Source organism: Martes martes (assembly GCF_963455335.1).
Source record: "Martes martes genome assembly, chromosome: 6".
Taxonomy (NCBI): domain Eukaryota; kingdom Metazoa; phylum Chordata; class Mammalia; order Carnivora; family Mustelidae; genus Martes; species Martes martes.
In genome coordinates, this window is record NC_137893.1 from 88,382,949 (window position 1) to 88,401,974 (window position 19,026).

The window sequence follows — 19,026 nt, forward strand, 5'->3', positions numbered from 1 at the left end:
TTTTGCCTCCAAGATGGGAGGACCTCTCATGGCTTTAGGCCAGAAGTCTAATCATCTGAGGAAGCTACTGTGGTCTGTTGGCGTTCTGGTTACCTCAAGAGCAGCCATTCCTCATAAACTCTCCCTTTCCCTTCTCCCCATAAAAGTCCCTGAACTATCGGAGTGTGCTCCATCTGGACGAAACACTGCGGACCTATGATCAGGAAGCCATCCCTGGTGTCCAGGCAGGCCCAGAGGACAAAGGGCAGGACCCCTACGACTGTGCCTTCTGCACCCTTCCCATTTCTTGCATGGTCCCAATTTTTCATCTCTATTTTGCAAACTTTCCTTAAAAGGCTGATTATGTCTTCACAGTGCCCGAAAGGGAGTGTGAGCTACCATGCTGACCTTAAATCAAGATTCGCTCCCTCCCTCTCTTTCTTTCTTTCTTGTGGGCCTGAGTCATCTCTGCATATGGCTTTTTGGTCTCCGTAAGGTGATGCTCCTGATCCAACTTCATACTGGCTCCTGGTGAACAGGCTCAAGAAGGTGTGGTTTCTTGGGCATCATCTTATCCTCTCCTCCTTGTCTCAGGCTAACAGGCTGGCCTGGCCTTTCTGCGCATCTTCAGAGCCCTGCCAGCCCACGCCAGCTCTCTTCCTTACGTGGTAATATCTTCCTTAGCAGCAATCCCCTGCTCTGAATTCCCCTGTTCTCCCCATGTCTCTACAGTGTGTTCACAGAGGGAGCGCTGCTATAAGCCACAGTGACTCCTACCTGGGAATGATGTTCATTCACTTCATTCCACAACAGATATTTAAAAGATTTATATGATGCTAGGAACTCCCCTAGGCACTTGGTAAAACACAGCTAGAAAGACATCCATTGGCCTTAGGAAACCATATTCTCTGATTTTGCCTTCTTCCAAAACATGACTCTGACAGAGACCAGAATGCTTCAGAACTGGAAGGGACCTTCCAAATCATCTAAGCCATCTGCCCCATTTTATAGGTCAGTAAGCTTAGGAGCCAGGTCTTAGGTCTGCAAGACCAGGTTTCTTCATGCTTATTTGCCATCTAGTCCACTCATCTGGAAAGTAATGCTCTGTGTGACCTTGGGCAGCCCTTCCCCTCTCTGGGCCTCAAACCCTTGCCCCAGGCATGGTGGAGCTGGAGGAGAGAGAGGCCCTAAGGCACCATCCAAGCCCTTCTGACTCTTGTCTTACGCCGCTTATAAACACTCTTGGGGTTCATACTAAAGCTTCCATTTGTGTATGCCACATCCTTCAACTTCAGTATATGCTCCTGGTGGGGGGAGTGGGGCCAGAGGCCAGTTGACATCCCTGGGTCACCCACAGTACCACATGCGCCTTGATGTTTACACCGTGGGAACTCGACTGCGTTCAGATGATTGAGCCAGAACAGGCCACATTGCTTTTTTTAAACATTAGGCCACAGGTGAGAACAATGCTCTCCAGATAGAAGACAGCACCCACTTCAGCCACTCAAACAAAAGCCCTGGTCACGGGAAACCGCAAGCACAGAACACCATCATCTCTGATGCAGATGTCGATTCTTTCCTGATGTCTGGGTCCAAATAAAAATTCAAATATGTGTGTATATTTCACAGCTAGGATCATTCTTAGGTAGGAACTTGGACCTCAAGGCATTAATGAGTCCAAGAGTTTTTATACTTCTTTAAAAGAGTCTGCATTGTACTGCTTTTAAGTATCACACAGGGAATCAGGCTCAGACAACATCCTCACCAGCCATTTGACCACGGCTAAGTTACCTACGCTCTGTGCCTCAGTTCCCTACCTCCCGGATTGTCTATCAGGATTAAATGAGTTCATACCGGTAAAGGGCCTAGCACAAGGCCCAGCACATAGAAAAGGCTATGTTAAGTGTCCATTAATGAAAATAAGCCACATATGTGCTAACACAACTGGGGCATGATGGGGAATGACAGTGTAATTACAGATATTCACAACAATCATGAATTCCAAACACCTTCCCCGATGGTGACAGCTTGGAGTTCACGAATCTGTTGTAAGACATGCCATTTTTACACAACCCTGCACGGCTGGTAATGTTTCCCACAGTGCGTGGAAAGATTCCCCCTGGCTATGGATGCAGATAAAAGGAGTGAACCACAAGTACAAAAGTGATCATAATTACTGAAGCCACACATTAGGGGTTCAGAGAAGATATCAGTGTCTTTCATCTTTAGTGTGTTAGGTCTTTCATGTCTGCTTAATATGCAGATAACTTTGGATCGTCCGCCACCGAAGGAAATCAATCTTGAGGATAAACGGTGATTAAGGATTAGAATATACACACTGCTAACTATTCCTTGATAATTGAGAGCTCCTCCTTGGTCATGCTTCATGGATGCTGTGGGAAAACCTGAGGGCTGTGCTTCTCTGGCCAGCAGCATCTGTGATGCCAGTGGATCGGAAAGGACATCCTGGGGGGGTCAAGGGCACCCACTTATAAGCCATCGAGTCAAGGCAGGGATCACCCTGGGTGCTTCGGAAGCCAGGCCAGCCCTCACCTCCTTGAACTGAGTGCTGAGCTCCGGGGCAAAGTCAGAAGCACCTTCCTTCTGGCATTTCTGTGCCAGGAAGGGGAGGCCTGAATCCCGCCAGGGAGCGGGCCATCACCTGCTCAGGTGGTCACCTCCATAAAGCCGAGCCAAACGCCAGCCGCTTACTAACTTGGGTGTGGGGCGGGAGCGGGGCCCGCACAAGCAGCGACTGACCAGTTTCACTCACCACAGAATCATCGATTTCCGCGAGGCGTGTCCGGTGCTTCCGTCCCAAGCGCATGATCTTTTTCCAGGTGTAGTAGTACTCCACGCACTGAGCCACCGTCTTAGACTTCACCTGCCGGGAAAGCCATCTGCAGATCAGCTCGGCAGCACGCGCTCTGCCCAGCCAGCAGCTTTTGTGAATTAGCTCACAGGTGTTTGCAATTCAATTTTAAAAAATGTAGATCGGGAAAACCCTCCTTCGGCGCCTGGTCTCCCTCCATCCAGCCCTCACTCTCCACCCCCGCCACACAGCTACCCCTCATTTCTTGGGTCTCATTCCAGAAACTCTTTATGCAGATACCAAAGAACAAAAAAATGTATTTCTCCTTACAAGAGGCAGCACACTGTCTGCTGTTTTGCAACTTGACTTTTTTCTCCACAATATAGCCTGGAGATCTTTTTTGACGTTGGTTCACAGAGAGCTCATTCCCTTTTTTAACCCATAAAGCAGCATGTTTTTTCATTTAATGTGCTTGAGTGTATTTGGCTCTCCGGCTGGTTGACCTTCAAAATCTATTTGTGAAAAATGTTCCTCAGTAATCGAACAGGAATGTAAGGCAAAAGTTATGATGATAAGAGCTCAGTTTCTGCAGGAAACAAACCTTGCTCTGGCCTCCCCCAAGGGAGCAAAGGTACATATATTAGAAAGAGGAAAAAAAATGCCTTTGTGTAGTTCATAGATCTCCAAGCTCAAGGTGGGGTTCAATAATGTGGGTTTTCTGGAGGCTGGCCACACTTCTGGGGGGGAGCCAGCCAACCCAACCGTGAGATCAGAAGGGCAACACCCCAAGTCCTGTCTTCCTGAAGCTGTCCCCTTCTCATCACTGGATATCTTGAATTTCTACATTAAAGCTGCACAGGGAGTAGGGACACTGGCTCGGAGAGCACTTGTTTGCAAAGCCATGTCGCCTGGCAAACACGACACACGACTCCATCACCAGTCAACACGGTGCAGGCCTGCAAGAGATGAGGCCTCCACCGGGTCAATGGTGGGGCAAGGGGACTCAAAAAAGACGACAGCCTGGAAGCTGCTAAGCTTATGGGGCAGCCAAGAGTAGGGTGGGCTCCAAGGCAGAGAAAGGCAATAGTGAATACAGATCTGGAAATAGGGGCAAGAGGGAAGAGAGTCTACCTGTTCTGATTCCCATCCATCAAGGAAGGCCCTAGATTAAGGACAGGAGATCCAGTGGGTGGCATCGGCCGGTCCAGATGCCAGTGGGAGTTATTACTTGCAACTGTTCTCTGTGGACCTGAACATTTTAATGACCTTAATAACACAATACGGCTCCATTGTTCATGGATTTTCTGAAACACTCTTGGAATCATTCTAACTTTTAGCCTAAACCGCCTCAACTCTTAGCCAATGAAGGTCTATTAAATTCATTATCTGCTGTAAAAGTGCTATTTTGTCTGTGTAGAAGAGTTCTATTTTGTTGCGAGATGCTATATATGCAAACTATCATTTTTATTATCACTGCCATTATGATTAGGAGCCCAAAACCAGACGCTTTGCTGCTGGCTAGCAGGGAAGCACCTATCATCCCTTCTCTAATTTCTCAGGAAAAAAATTGCCAAAACACAACAAATCTGCCAAATATACATGAAATGAATGATGTATATTGTAAACTAACAGCCCCTGTCCTATTTATTCTGGAGAATATGTAAATTACACGTATTTAATAAGATAAAAAACAACCCCCCCATCACTATGTCCAAATAATATAGGTTCTCCTTCTCCCTCACATCCCTGACACTGGAGCGACCCTAACATCCTTCTCGTGAGAGTGTTAAATGAGTACCAGATATTTCTGTATGTCTTTAGGTGCACAATTCCCCAAATTCAATTTCAAGTGAGCGATTGGAAAAAGCATGCTTACCATCTTCTGTACAAAAATAAAGTCTTTGCTGTAAGTGGCTAGTGCTTTATTAAACAGTTTTCTTTCTAGGGAGGTCCACTTGTCCGAACCTACAAAACAGAAACATTGTAAGAACAGCTCACAGTTCTCCCTACTTTTAGGTGCTGGCTTATTTAGTTACAAAACATGACTGTTTAGCAAGTGATATGATACACATCCAACTCCCGTTTGAACAAGAAATCCAGTGTAGTGTAATGGTTTGCAACCCTGACATCTGGGTTCAAATCCCAGCTATGGCTTTGACCTTGGCAAGTTACTGAACTCGAGACTCAGTTTGGTGACCTACAAATGGGAATGATTCCAATTGTCCTCAGCTTTTGTGATCTCTGCGAAGGTTAAAGAAGATAAGACACCACAAGTGCTTAACTTAGTAACTGGAAAACAGGGAGTGCCCAACAAATTGTAGCTATAGGCAGATTCAGCAGTCTCCACCGTCAAGATGCTCACCATCTAGTGGGGAGAGGAGACACACCAGCAGGCTACGGTGTTCAAGGTGAGCCTCACGCTCAGGTTAGGGTCAGGCTTCCCAGAAGAGGAAACACCTGACCTGAGTTTTAAAGGACACACATAAACAGTTCAGGCATGGAGGAGATGGAAGGGAATTCTGGGGAGGAAACATGTTTGAGGCAAAAGTAAGAGCAAAGAGTGAGATGATGCATTCATTCACTCGATTCATTCATTCATTCATTCACTCACTCAACAGGTATTAGGTGTCTACTACACGCAAGACACCGTGCTAGGAAAACAAACAAACAACAAAATCCCTAGCATTTCTAGTTGCTTACTATTCCGTGTTCTAAGTACTTCACAGGTATTAGTCATTTGGCTCCACCAATAACCCCATAAGATGGGCATTACTGTTACCCATTTTATAGATGAAATGGAGGTGTTCAGAGAAGCAGTAATCCAGTATGGTTTAACTACAAGCTCCCAGCGAAGAGAAAGCAGATGAGGCTGGAGAGGTGGGTGGGACCAGTCCCTGATCTGCAAGACCAATGAGAACGAGGCCCCGCAGTGCTGGGTTGGTGCACCTGCCTTGATGGCTGACCTTGACTTTCACATTTGTTTCCCCTCCGTAAATGAGAAAGCACGATATGCAGATCATCATACAGGGTGGTCCTGTTAAGAAATAAAGCTTATTTCTAAGATAGGTCCTATTTCTGGAGGTTCTAGAGAAGGTTCAATCCTGGTGGCTGGTTTGCAGAAAACTCTGCCTCACTTTTCTGGCTTTTTGAGTTCTCCACATCTCTGAATTTTTTGGATGGTGCACGGCAGGACCTTTGATGTTCTTCTACTTCTCAGAGCTATAATCCCCAAAACCGTAGTACTTTCCCTCCTCACCAGGGTAAGCCCAGGATTTCCACTTTGCTATGGCTGGCTGATGAAGATGAAAATACAAGAAACCTGAATTTTGTCTCCCATTGAAAGTTTCAGCCAAAACCAGTGAATCAGGCTCCTTGAGAGAATGTGTGAGTCAGTGATAGAAACAGATTTCTCAAATAAACACCTTCTCCGTGTGACCCGGTGATGGGTCCCCAAGCCAAGAGCTTTGGCTCCAGACTCAGAATACGTTCTGTGGAGTTGGCTGGCTCAGACCTCCAGAACACAGGGCCACCACCACCTGATTTCTTTGGTTTGCAAGTTTCTCTTTATTTCCAGAAGAGGAGTGGCCTTCCGATTAATCCTCAGCAGAAAGAAGCACCTTCCACAAGTTCTGGAGGCTGGGACATCTCTGGCTATGCAGCCATCACAACAAGAAGGAGAAGACAGGCTGAGCGGAGAGGGTTTGCTGGACTGGGTATGAGCAGAGGACGTCAGTGCAATTTAGGTCTCTAGAATGGTTCCATCAGTGTTCCTCAAATTCTGTCTAATATTCAGGGCCTTGGAGTCCCAGCAATCATATCCCTCTTGCTCAGGAGCAGACGTAGAAAGAGAGAGACAGAAAGGATTACCAACACTTCAGTTGAATAACCAAAGAGCAGCCGTGGTTTCCTTTAGGTAGCCATCCAAACAGCAAAGAGGTAAGAGGAATCAGAAATGTAATGATGGAAGAGGATCATGATGGGGACATGTCATATTGGCTGAAGCCCTGGTCAAGCTATCCCACTGCATATCTGGAGGCCGGGACCTCTTGCTGATGACACCCAACTAGATCAATGAGAATCCTGCCCGCTCTCAGCTAGAGCATACGTTTCCTAAGTTAGAGTAGGGCTCTCAGACTTGATGAGACACTAACAGGGCCAGGTAGCCTTCTCAGGTCAGCACCCATCTCTATGGTGGGCACAGGTGCTTCCACCCCACGCCAGAAGCAGAATCATCACCTGATTACAGCCCAGGTCTACTTTTAAGCAGCATATCCCTTCATGCCTCCAAAGAGCTTGCCAGCTGCAACCCCACTGAACAGGAAGTAGCTTCCTGGACCATCTGTCATGGGGGACTCCAAGCCTCATGGGGGAAGGGCATCCCCTCCTGCTGATTCCTCAATGGTATTTAGGGCTGCTGCTCTGTGTTGGGGTCTTCAGTCTCCCCCACCGAGTGTTTGTTCTGTACCCCTAGTCCTGGATCAGAAGTGCGCTGCACTTCCCTACTCTGAGGGCTTGCAGGGCCCGGGGCAGGGAGCATGTGCTCAGAGCAAAAGACGGCCCCTGTATGTGTCCTCCAGGTGCAGTTCAGTGCACAAGACAACACCGTGTATGTGTATCTATCCAACAAGGGCGTCCATGAAGTGAGAGGCAGAGGCAAGGCCAGACCAGCAAATCCATTTGCTCACACTAGAGCAAGGTCCATCTTCATGACATCCTGATCACGAGTGCCCCCAGGGCTGAGAATCCACCCCTGGGCTCCTGGACAGAATTCCTGGGACCGCGTCTAGAAACACCCAAATGTGCTTTTCCCAGATAAAGGCACTGTGCTGTGATAAAAAGGGGTGACTTCAGGAGTGCCTGGGTGGCTCAGATGGTTAAGCACTCAGGCCATGATCCCAGGGTCCTAGAATCAAGCCCCACATGGGGCTCTCTGCTCAGTGAGGCCTACTTGTCCCTCTCTCTCTGCCTGCCACTCCCCCTGCTTATGCGTGCTGTCAAATAAATGAATAAAATCTTAAAAGAAAAAGCGGTGACTTCAGTCAAGAGACCCCAGTCTGCAATTCCAGTTCTGCCACTTACTCCTACGGCCTCAGGCAAAGGTACTCAACTTCTCTGGCTCTCAGTTTCCTCTTTTCTGACAGACAGCACCATTTGGTCCTAAGTGGATAGGTACACAACGATTATTGCTGGTCCCTTGGGAAGGAGATTCCAAGTCAGCCCACAGCTAGGGGATACACACTGTCCCCAGCTGACCTGCATTAATGGCACTGGAGAAGACCACTGGTCCGTGCTGGTGTTCCTAGTTCTGTGGGAGTACAATCCCACCGCTGCTGGTTGCTGGTAGCTCCCCGACTTCCGCTCCTCGACCCCCGAAATGCCTTCTGTAATCCCATCAAGGCAAGACTCAAGCATCTCATTCCCAGAGGCTCTGTCGGACGGGAGCGCTTTCTTCATTTTTAGACAAGGTTCTAAGCCAGCCCTTCCTTGATTCTGTGTCTTGGACAAAGTCCAAGATAAAACACAAAACCAAGGCAGGGGGCTGCCTCTAACCGTCCCCTTGCTCTGCCCTTTCTTCCTCTCCAGGATCCCCGCTGTCCACTCAGCATGCACACAGGGTTAGTGGGCTCACATTCCCCCAGCGCTCATTTGCCCTACCTGGGGATTCCTGGCTATTGGGCTGTTATCAGCGGGGGCCCCTAACAAGCCAATTAAGGCTAATTACAAAGGGCCTAATTAACTGAGGAAACTGGTACTAGAACAGTATCCAGAGGAAAAATGTTCTGAGCTTTGGTTGCTGGGAAACAGCCTCTGGACTAGGGCTACATTTGGGGCGATCTATAGCGAACCCAAGCAATTAAAAAGAGACATGGAGAGGTGAGAGAATTGGGCTCAGGATCTTTTAGAGGGCCATTCCATCCTGCTCTCAAGACTCGAAATACTTTTGTGATGGTGTTGTTATTGCACAGACACATGGAAGACCTGTTCACTGCAGGGAAAGGGGGACTGTTTTTAAATCAGATCTTCATTTCTGTGTAAGGTTTTCCACAGTGAATCCTTTTTTAGGGGTGGAGGGTAAAGTTGGCTGCTGCCAAAGGTCCCCGTGAGGCAGAAGGAAGGGAGGCCTCCATCTGAATCCACACCTCGAGTTCGTCCGCTGAGCCCTTCTTTACCAGTATTGTGTCAGGCAAGGCTGGAGAATAAGTACTGACTCAGGTCCTGCCCTTGAGGTGACGACTCTCCAGCCAGAGACATGAGCTGAGAAAGCCTGGAAAATGCCATCACAGCTGTGTTCCTTGCCGAGCGTTCTCTCGAGTATGTAGTCCTGTCTGCTCATCAAACTGGGCGGCTTCCAAGATAGAGAACAGGCCTTCGCCAACCCATTGGGGATTTCCTCCAGGAATCCTGCAAGTCTAGAGGCAGGTCAGGGTCTGGGACCCAGGAAGAGCCTGGGCTGTGGTGGGAGCCGGATGGTGGCCTTTGTTGCACCCTTGCCAGGAAGCATGAGGCCAGTGTCTGCACCCACCTGCAGGAATGATCAGTTCGGTGGAAAACCCAGGGACGCAGGAAGCCCCTTAATCACAACCAGGCGTCCTCCTCACCCTGACTCCCCCATGTTCAGGCCTTCCCCACCCAACCCAACTGCTAGCGGGGAACCTCTGCAAAGTGCTACCCACACATGGGCGGAGGGGGCTGAGAGGCTATACTTCATGCCTGGGTGTGGATTTGCATGCCGGAGGCCGCTGCAATGGCACGTTCCTTCCTCCCAAGGATCTTGTACAGCGCTCCTCTGGCCTTGGCAAGCAGCCTCCAGGTCTGGGCAAACTGCCCACCCATACTGGTGTCTTTCCTGAGCCCCAGCACTGGTCACTTTTTTCTTTTCATACCGAATTGTTTGGGATGAGGGGGGCAATGTCCTAAGTAAAGTAGGGGAAGTGATTTTCACAGGCCTGGGTCTCCGTCTGTCTCCCACAAACTTGTAGCCTCTGCCTCTAAGCTCAGATGTTCTACCTTGCCTCCAGGGACAGAGTGGGGGTGGGGTGACACTGGCCACAGCCACAGAGCCAAAGCCTAAGGCAATCCAGAAGACAGGGTCCTAGTGATGCTGACTTGATGTGACACAGTCCTACTGGAGAGCAACCCAACAGGGCACAAAGGCCAAGACAGGACGGGGCCACAGGGATGCAATTCACTGATACCTTGAACCAAACTGAGGGAAGAAGATGGTGGCTGGTAACTAGGACATGTGAGGGGGATATACACCGGTGCCTCTTCTGGGGCCTGGAGGAGAACTATTAAGGGATGGAGACTTTAGGGACCAGTGACCTGCGACATTTTTGCTCATAGTTCTACAAGATTCTCTGGGGCCCAGTCTGTGATCACTTCCTGGAGAAGGCAGACGTCTGGCAGATATATGTGAGTACCCTTTTCTTGGAGACACACAGCTAGTGGAATACCAACCCTTCACACCTCAGCTCCACCTCTCCTGCCTCCAAGGTTGAAAATTCCAGGAGGCAACAGAGTGCTTCCTGGTCTCCTTATGGGAGAGTGAGGCCAAGGATGGGCAACACATTAGCTAGGGACCCTAAAAGATGGGTAATTTTAGCAGAGTTTAGTTTCAGAATCCTTATTATTATTGCAGCATTTTGGTTTTGTTTTCTTTGGGGAGGGGTGGCTTCTATATAGCTTTCCAAATGTTATGTCATGACACACATAAAACAATATTATACTTGCTTGGCACAGTGGGAAGAACTGGATGGAGGGGGTCTGGGTCTCAGACAAGGTTGCTCACAGCTGGAGCTGACCAGCCCAGAGGCTCCGGCCACCCTGGTTCCCCCGTGGGTGAGGCAGCTACAGCAGATGGCTGGGAAGCTCCCTGTCATCAACCGTCTCGCCCACTCTTCAAAGAAGCCCGAGACAGGCTCCAGTAGGCTGGACAGCCTGTCAGGGTTTAATGAGCAGCAGATGACATTGGGAATTAAGAGGATTGAATTGTTTCCACGGCAGATTAGGGAGAACTCCCACATCTTCCTACTTGCACTTGGGGCAGACACCAAGCAGGAAGTGATGGAGACAATAGTAAGAAACTGGTTGGCTTAGGCCCCAGTTAAATGATTTCTTATCCCCGTGTCCCTTTTGTGCTTGCCTACTTCTGGTAGCAGCCCATGTGCTGACAGTGGTCCACAGGCAGACATCCAGGGCTGTCTGTGCTCAGGTAAGTGGCTTCTGGGCCTTTCCCCCCTGTGATGCCACACACAGTTAGTGTGGCAAAGGGCGCTGGGCCCGGTGGGGTGCCCATGGAGAACACTCTCGTATTTGTCTGTCTGGACTGAGGACTAGGAAAGGTCCAACCAGGTCCCCAAGCCCACTTCAGTACTTAGCACCTACTCATGCAGAGTCTGCCCAAGGCACCAAAGGAACCTTCGAATCCTCATTGGAGGATTTAGTCCCCTCTGAAATGGAGAACCCCGGCAGGCTTGCACAGGCCCTCAGAACGGATGGGGTTTACCCATTACCGGAAATTAAAAATGTTGATTTCAACTTCCTTTTGTCATTTTAGGCTCCCTGACCTGTCGCATTTTCTTTCCATGATTCTTACCACATTCAATTCTCAAAGGTGTTTTCTGCTTCCCCCTTACTGGTGATGCCATCATTAACCCACGCTGTCACAGGACACATTCTGTATGTCTACGTGTATGTGTGTAACACATGTATATATACGTATATGCATGCGTATATATGTATGTGTGTGTGTATAGTACATGCATATGTAGATGTCCTTCTCTGTCTTAAGTGCCATCTGTGGTTGGTGACTCCCTCCTCAGACTCCAGACTGCAGGACGTAGGATTCCACCTACGTCCGTCATAGGCACTGTTTTATCTTGGTACTTAGCACAGTTTCTTGTATGCAGCAAGTACTCAATAAGTAATTAGTCAATAAATGAATGATAGTGACTAGACTATGCCATGCGTTGTGCTACATCTACTATCTCTGATCATCACAAAAGTGCTGCAAGGGATGGAGGAGGAGCCCCGTTTCACGGGTGAAGAGACCAAGGTTCCAGAAGGCCAAAGGGTGCAGGCAAGATCTGAACCCATGGCCACTAATTCCAAAGCTGAAGGGGCCACCGAGCGTTGTCTCTGTGCCGTCCCCTGGGTGGTGCCTTCTTGCAGACGCGCCAGTCTCACAGCCACTGTCACCCGGCTCTTGGCACTTCCATTAGGGTGAGGGGAACCCATACAAACACCCAAGAGTACCCAGCCAACAGACACAACTGCCCCACCAGCTGTGCCCCAGAAGCCCTGGAGCTCACAAGGGGCGATTAGGACGGGATTGGTGGATCTATTATTAAAAAGTGACCCCACCAAACATGCAAAAAGCCTGCTCTCAGGAAGCAATGGGGCACAAGGTTCCTGGCAACCTACCGGCATAGTGGTAATTTGCTAAAGGATGACATTTTAACCTGACTGGCTTCCTCAGCAGCAGCATTTCCAGAGCAACCTGCAGATCCATGGGAGAGAAAAGGGAGAGTCAGTGAGCGGTCTGTGGGCTGCGGGAAGAGCATTACCTAATGGGGGAAAGGCAGGAGTTCCGGGTGCTGGAAGAAAACCCAGACTAGGCTTCCTTTCTGGCCAGCACCCCATGGGATGTGGCACTCAAACACCTCCCCTTGCCCGTGCCTGTGGCCAGTGGGTCCTGGCAGAGAAAAATAGTGGAGACCCCGCTCGTTCCCTGGTGAAGGCCCCAGCCTCAGAGAGACAGTGGGATCTCCTCTGATGGGGACTCAATCTCTGGGGAAAGACTCCAGGGAAATGAGTGGGTGATTTGTGGGTGTTTTGCAGAAAAATGCATTTTGTTATAATTAACATAAACAGTTGTGTTAATAGTAACTGTGCTATGCACTCTTCCCAGAGAGCCTAGGTAAAGAACCCTTTCAAATATGCCTCTCTCAGCCTGTTCAACTTAAAAAAAAAATGGTGCCTGTGGAATTGTACACGGGAACAGTAGATGGGTTAGGAGCAGAGCAAGATTTAGAATCTTGCTTCTCAAGTGTGGTCCATGGGCCAGCAGCATGAGCGTCTGCTGGGAGCTGGTTAGAAACACAGAACCTTGGGCACCACCTCCAGAACTGTTGAATAAGAATTTGCATTTTAACAAGATGCCCCAAGTGATTTGTGTGCACATTAAAAGTTTGAGAAATGCTTCTCTGCAATACTTGTTTTAAAGGATGAAGAAGCGTTCTCTAACATCCTAGAAAATCCATGAAGGGAATCAATAATCTCATGAGAAGGTAGTGTTGGGACACAAGAGGCCAGATTTGGTACCAATACCATGTATTTCCTAAGGGGGAAACTGAGGTGAGTAACTGAGTGCCTCTGGCAAGAGCCCAGGTGAAGCAGGTAAATGGTCAGCTAGGATCCTGGGAGAATGGCACCAAAGGTCTGACTGTGTCAAAGCTGCAAGAATGACCCCAGCTGGTACACAGCAAACCCTTCATTTCGGGTAGGAGAGAAACTTCTATGAACATCAAACTGGCTGACTTCCACCGCAGGGAAGAACAATCAGCAGAGTAGGATAGGCTCTTTCAGGCCAAGTCTTGTCTCAGTAAGGTTTTCTACACCTATCATTGGAGGCCCAGTTTCTGATGTGAATTAAAAGACTGCTGAAAAGAAATTCTAATTTCCCAAGACAGGTGTGACCATAATTACTACTCAGAACAGACGTACAGACAGAAGTCCAACTGCAGGTTCTCCCGCAGGTTTTAAATCCGGACCCACTCAGTGAGCTAAGGAACATGGTGGCATGTTAATTGGTCATGATCTTAGGAACTGGTTTTATGGCATGTGGGACAACACAGAATTTCAGAAAAATACTTTTCAAAATTCTGACATGGAGAATATGAACTAAGTCTCTCTCTCTTTTATTTGATGAAGTTTCTCTTCTCCGTTCCTTACCATCACATCACCTTTGGCCTCGAAAAGAGAGTGCAAAGCAAATTCAGAATTGGTCCCTCCACCAGGCAACGCACTTGAACAGCACAAATTCAGGAGATTCTCCACTGTTGGGGACAATGAGAAGCCACTGCATCAGAGAGAGCTCAAGTCTCAAGGACAAACAACACCCAGCCTGAAGCCAGGAGAGGATCAAGCCTTTCCCACCCAGTTCTTCCCACATGCCAATACCTCTTTGCTGGAGGTCATGGTTTTCCAGCTCTGGCCAGGGCTTCCATACTAGTGTGGCCTTGTGTGTGTCCTGAGCCAAGGCAGAGACATCCTGAAGTTCTGGGATCTCTGCTTGGAACCTCAAGCCAATGTTGATGCGTCTTTAAGGACAAGAATGAAAACAACAGTGTGGCCTTCAATCTGAGGTCAAGAGCAACTGTCAGGAACTTGAAAAAGGAGGAAACCAGTTCCTTCTGCAAGAAGAATGCAGAGGCATTTCCCGGCAGTGTGATCCTAAGATTCCAGCGATGGCCTTTTCACTGGGAGAAGGAACAGCTTTAAGATTGGGGAGAGATGCTACAGGGTGAGGGGGGAAAAGTCTGCTCAGAGCATCATAGCTCACTCTAACTCAGACAGGAAGGGTGCTAATTGCAAGGCAACAGCTGCCCAGGGTATGGCCGCTGGCACAATTTAACCAGGAAAAATGGAACAAGCATAATGCGCTTATTATATTTGCTATCCCTTTCAGACCACTTTCACATAAATTATCCCATCTGAATCTCACAAAGACCTGAGATGTAAGCAAGGCAGTGATAATTATTTCCGCTTAATTGGCGGGTTAACTAAAGCCTAGAAAGGTTGGGGTGCCTGAGTGGCTCAGTCGGTTAAACGTCTGCCTGCCTTTAAGCTCACTCATGGTCTCAGGGTTCTGCAATGGGACCCCTCATCAGGCTCCCCGCTCGGCAGGGAGCCAGCTTCTCCCTCTGCCCCTCCTCCCACTCCTGCTCTCTCTCTCTCAAATAAATAAATAAAATCTTAAAAAAAAATAAAGCCTAGAAAGTTTAACTTCATCAATGTCAAATAAAAAACGGTGCTGACTCAGTGTTGTCACCACTCTACCACCTGGTCTTTTTTGCACTTATCTATGAAAATAGCATCTTCCTTGGGTCTCCTGGGTGGCTCAGTCAGTTGAGCCTCCAACTCTGGGTTTGGGCTCAGGATTGCGGGATCAAGCCCGGGGTCAGGCTCCTCACTTAGCAGGGAGTCTGCTTGAAAGTTTTTCTTCCTTTGTCCCCCCCCCACTCATGCTCCCTCTCTTTAAGTAAATACATAAACAAAAACAACAACAACAAAAAAAAAAAAAGAAAGAAAGAAAAAAGAAAATAGCACCTTTCTCTTCCATTATATCCCCAGCCCCTCCCACACCAAGCCTATTTGGAGGACCAGCCAAGAATTTTAGGGAAGGGACAGGGAAGCAAGGGCATTTGGATGGAGCCTTGTAGAGAGCTCAATGTCACTGGGGATGTGCAAGCATGTGGCCCGAACCATGCATATGGAGATGGGGACACTAGGTTCTCTGAATATAGGACTTCATGCTTTAGTATACATTTAGTCTTCGGCAAAAGCCTTGAAACACCAGAAACTGAGAAATACCATGATCCTATAATTTCTCTAACTTCTCATTTGGTGGTAATTCTCAAAGTTCCTCATCCCCAGCTGAGGTTTCTGTTACACAAAACAAAACAAAACAAACAACCAAAATTGGCTTTCCTTACGGTTCAACATCAATGGTCTGCTCTCCAGGCCCTGGGGTGACTGTCACGTTGCTCCCATCAATGCTGTCTGAAGCACAAAACCCAGAGGTCAGTGGTCAACAGGAAAAGGAACCGAAGAAACTATAGCCAATGAGCAGTGACCTAAACATTCCCAATGGGACCTCCCTCCTACCCAACCCACGCCAGAATTACTCGCAGTAGTCTCCAAGGAACTGGATGGCATGTGGTGCTAAATGGTTTAGGATTGCTCATTTCTCGCACGGAGTAAGGAGAAGCCATTGCCCCGATTCTGGTCTGCTAAGCTCTATCATTCCTCTGAAACCATTCTTACTCTAGAAAGAGATACTGGCTCCGAGGCTCTCCATGCTTGATCTTTAGACAACGCGTGCATAAGATGCGGAAGCCGGGTCTTGCAAATAATACCTAATCCTATTTGTCTATCCGCTTAGTACATGTATGGGGGGGGGTTGTCTCCGAGGATGATCCGCGGCACCGGTTTAGGGACCGTGTGCGCACTTGAACTGTTCCAACTTAGGCTAAAGAGACAGTAATTAACCAGAGCTCCGGGGTCACCCCGTCTAGACTGGGGATCCCGAGGGTGAGTCTCGCCCGTGTAGTCTAAGTGTTTCGGGCACCTCGCCCAGCGCGGTCCCGGTAGAGACAAGACCCAGCAGAAGTGAGTGCGGTGCAGGAGCCCCGTGGGGGAAGGGAGCCCCCAGGGCAGGGTGGGGCCGGGCGCGTGAGGAGGGCCCGCGGGGACTCACTGGAGCGGCACAGCAGCACCCGCGGCGTGGGCGTCAGGGGCGTGAGGGGCAGCTGCGGGTGCGCGCCGGGGCCGTGGCCCGCGATGAGGACGTTGCTGAAGAGCCCCGAGCCCTGGCGCACCGGGCTCAGCATGGGCGGGGGTGTGTAGGGGGGCAGCTCGTGGGCGGGGTCCAGCAGCAGGTGGTCCCCGAGGACGCGGGGGGAGCGCAGCTGGCTCTGGTACAGGGTGGCGCCGGAGTACGAGGCGGCAGCGGCGGAGTTGGCGGTGTAGGAGGGCGGTGGCGGGATGAAGAGCGGCTCCGGCCGGTGCCGGAACTTTTTCTTGTCCGGCAAGCTCTTGAGGGGCTCCTCGGCTTTGGCCACGGCCGGCTGATGCTTCTTGGGGAGTTCCTAGAACGGGAAGAACGGTCCGGTTCGAATCCTCAGGCGTTCCCCACAGGCCACTTCCACAGGTTGAAGGAAGGGGAGCGTCTGTTCTAACGGAGGACTTCCCCCCTCCCCGACCCCCCCACCGCCGCCACTTGTCTGCTCCCCCCTCCCCCCGCATCCCCTGCCTCGAAAAACAGCCTCCTCCAGTTCCCACAGGGCGAGTTCGGGGGCTTGACGGGGGAGAAAACTGGGGTTCAGGAGGAAATCCCTCATGTCTGGAGGGAGATGGGGGTGCTAGGAAAGGTGGGTGGGCAAGAAAGAATAAATTCACATTCTCTATTGCTTAGCACTGCATTCCCATCCGGTGAGTGGAATCCAGCCGAGTGGGCCCTTTAATTCCCCACCGCTCCCAGGGGACAGACATCAGGGACAGATAACACATGTTCTGAGAAGGGGAGAATAATCTATTCAGGGAGGCTGGGCAGCGGCTGAGGAGCAGGAAGAGGGGGGCCAGTGACTCGCACTGGGCTCTCCTTTGAGGTAACTCTGGAGCTGAGGGACAGCCATCTTTCAGACCTGTTCCGTGTGCTCCCCTAAAACCGGATCCGGTGAAGCCCCGCCGCCGCCCGCCCCTCACCACCGCTCCCAGGACGGTAGCTCATTTGCAGCAAGCCCCTCTCCTGGGTGGCTTCCTGTCAGCAGTGTTAGTTTACTTTATGGCAGCGGACCCAAGCACAGTCTGGAAGGAGGATCTGCCACATGGATACATATATACTAATAAGTAAACATGTGCACATAAATAGATAAGCAGGGCATGCCAAAGCCAAACAGAAACAGACTCGGGGCGTGTGCCAGCATCAGCCCAGAGAAACCGGCTGGGTGTAGCTGGGTGTGGCTGGGGAGGCCGAGGTGCGGTTGGGAGAGGCCTGGGGATACCTGCAGAAAGTTCTGGGCAGTCTGTGGTACCCTCCCAGGCCCTGCAGGCCAGCGCCTGTCACAGCTGCAGTTCCTGGTAATTCCTGTGCCCAGGGTGGCACCCGAGTAGGAGGAGCAGGGGGTGATGGGAAGGGCAGGCCATGGTCATGTGACCAGTTGCCTCCAAGCCATGTGACCTGCTCCAGTCTTCCCTCAGCTCTGGGCTCCTGCTGCTGCCCCTCCCGTTTTCTCCCTCAGCTTCCCTGTCTTCTGGGCCGCTGTCCCAACTCCTAGGAGGGAAGTCTAGGGAAGCTGAGGGGTGGGGGAAAGGAGAGGGGACACCTCTGTGAGCTCCCAGCTCACCCCCAGGGGGTTCTCCTTAGGCCACAACCTGCCTCCTCTCCCCACCAGAGGGCTCCTTACCACCTGAGACTGAGGCGGAAAGAGAGGTCTCAGGAGAATGGGGAGTGGATATCTCTGCCCCCCAAGCTGGGAAGCAATCCTGAAGCCTTATACCCTGTTCCCGGGTAACTGATGAGGCCATCTGAGCACAGGCTGACCTGGCATGGTTTCAACCCTGTGTGGGCATCCAGACCTCTGATCCCAGGGTCAAAGGTCCCTTTTGGGTTCCCTCTACTTGAGCCTCTGGTCCTTTTACTCCAGTTCTCAACTCCAGGCAAGACTCTGAGACCCTGGGCCAGCGGATTCACCCAGAATGCCAGGCCTGGATGTCACTTGAGAGGAATCATTTATAGGGTTCTACCTCTACCAAGCTATTCAGACTCTGGAGGAGGGACCACTCATGGAGAGGTTTTAAAAGCTCCCCGGGGGGCAGGGAGAACCATTGATGAGTCCAAACCCAGGCTTTTTGAGGGGGAGGGTCTCACAGTTGCCTGTGTCCACAGGGGGCCAGCAGCAGAGTGGGGACTGAAATTTCTTAAAGTGTCAAGACCTTGCGTATTTACCCAATCCCAGCTACATGCTTCTAGTTCAGCTTATCTCCTTATTACAATGTCTCTCTCACCTTTTCCACAAAGCCAGCTTCATCCCTGCCTTTAAAACCCTGCTCAGAACTGTGCTCAGGGTGGTCTTCTGACCAAATTCTTACCAAACTCCCTGTGTCTCCCCAGTCCCTAGTTACTTTAGCTGCCCAGGGGTGCTTCCCTATGGGGGACTACTGTTTCTTCTCTGCCCTGGTTTCCCTCCCACTGTCTTAAACTGGGGCAGGGGGTGCTGCCTGGGGCTTAGACCCCTGTGTGACTAGGAACAATACTGTCTCCAGCTTCAAGCTGAGAATTCTCTAGGGGTAGAAACAGTGGGTCTCCCACTCAATCAGGGACTTCCCTGGGCAAAGAGGGAGCCTGGCTCTGTCATTTCATCTCTCTGCTTATTACTGGCCCCCAAGTCCTGCTGACTTATGAGAATCGTGCTCACTCCCAGAGGTTCCCCCTCCGCCTCTCCTCTTCTGAG

The 19,026-nt window shown here is 50.2% G+C and overlaps 1 protein-coding gene across 6 annotated transcripts in view; it reads right to left on the reverse strand.

The window, feature by feature from the left end:
- Window positions 1-19,026, reverse strand: part of TRERF1 (transcriptional regulating factor 1) — a gene marked incomplete at its 5' end in the record, with an annotated part of 38,748 nt that overhangs the window by 13,477 nt on the left and 6,245 nt on the right. For all 6 annotated transcript variants that reach the window (XM_080805666.1, XM_080805665.1, XM_080805663.1 and 3 more), the window contains 7 exons: window positions 2,753-2,863; window positions 4,668-4,756; window positions 12,215-12,290; window positions 13,745-13,848; window positions 13,973-14,112; window positions 15,508-15,574; window positions 16,272-16,662. In XM_080805666.1, the coding sequence (XP_080661792.1) occupies window positions 2,753-2,863; window positions 4,668-4,756; window positions 12,215-12,290; window positions 13,745-13,848; window positions 13,973-14,112; window positions 15,508-15,574; window positions 16,272-16,662 (978 nt within the window). The remainder of the gene's footprint in view (window positions 1-2,752; window positions 2,864-4,667; window positions 4,757-12,214; window positions 12,291-13,744; window positions 13,849-13,972; window positions 14,113-15,507; window positions 15,575-16,271; window positions 16,663-19,026) is intronic.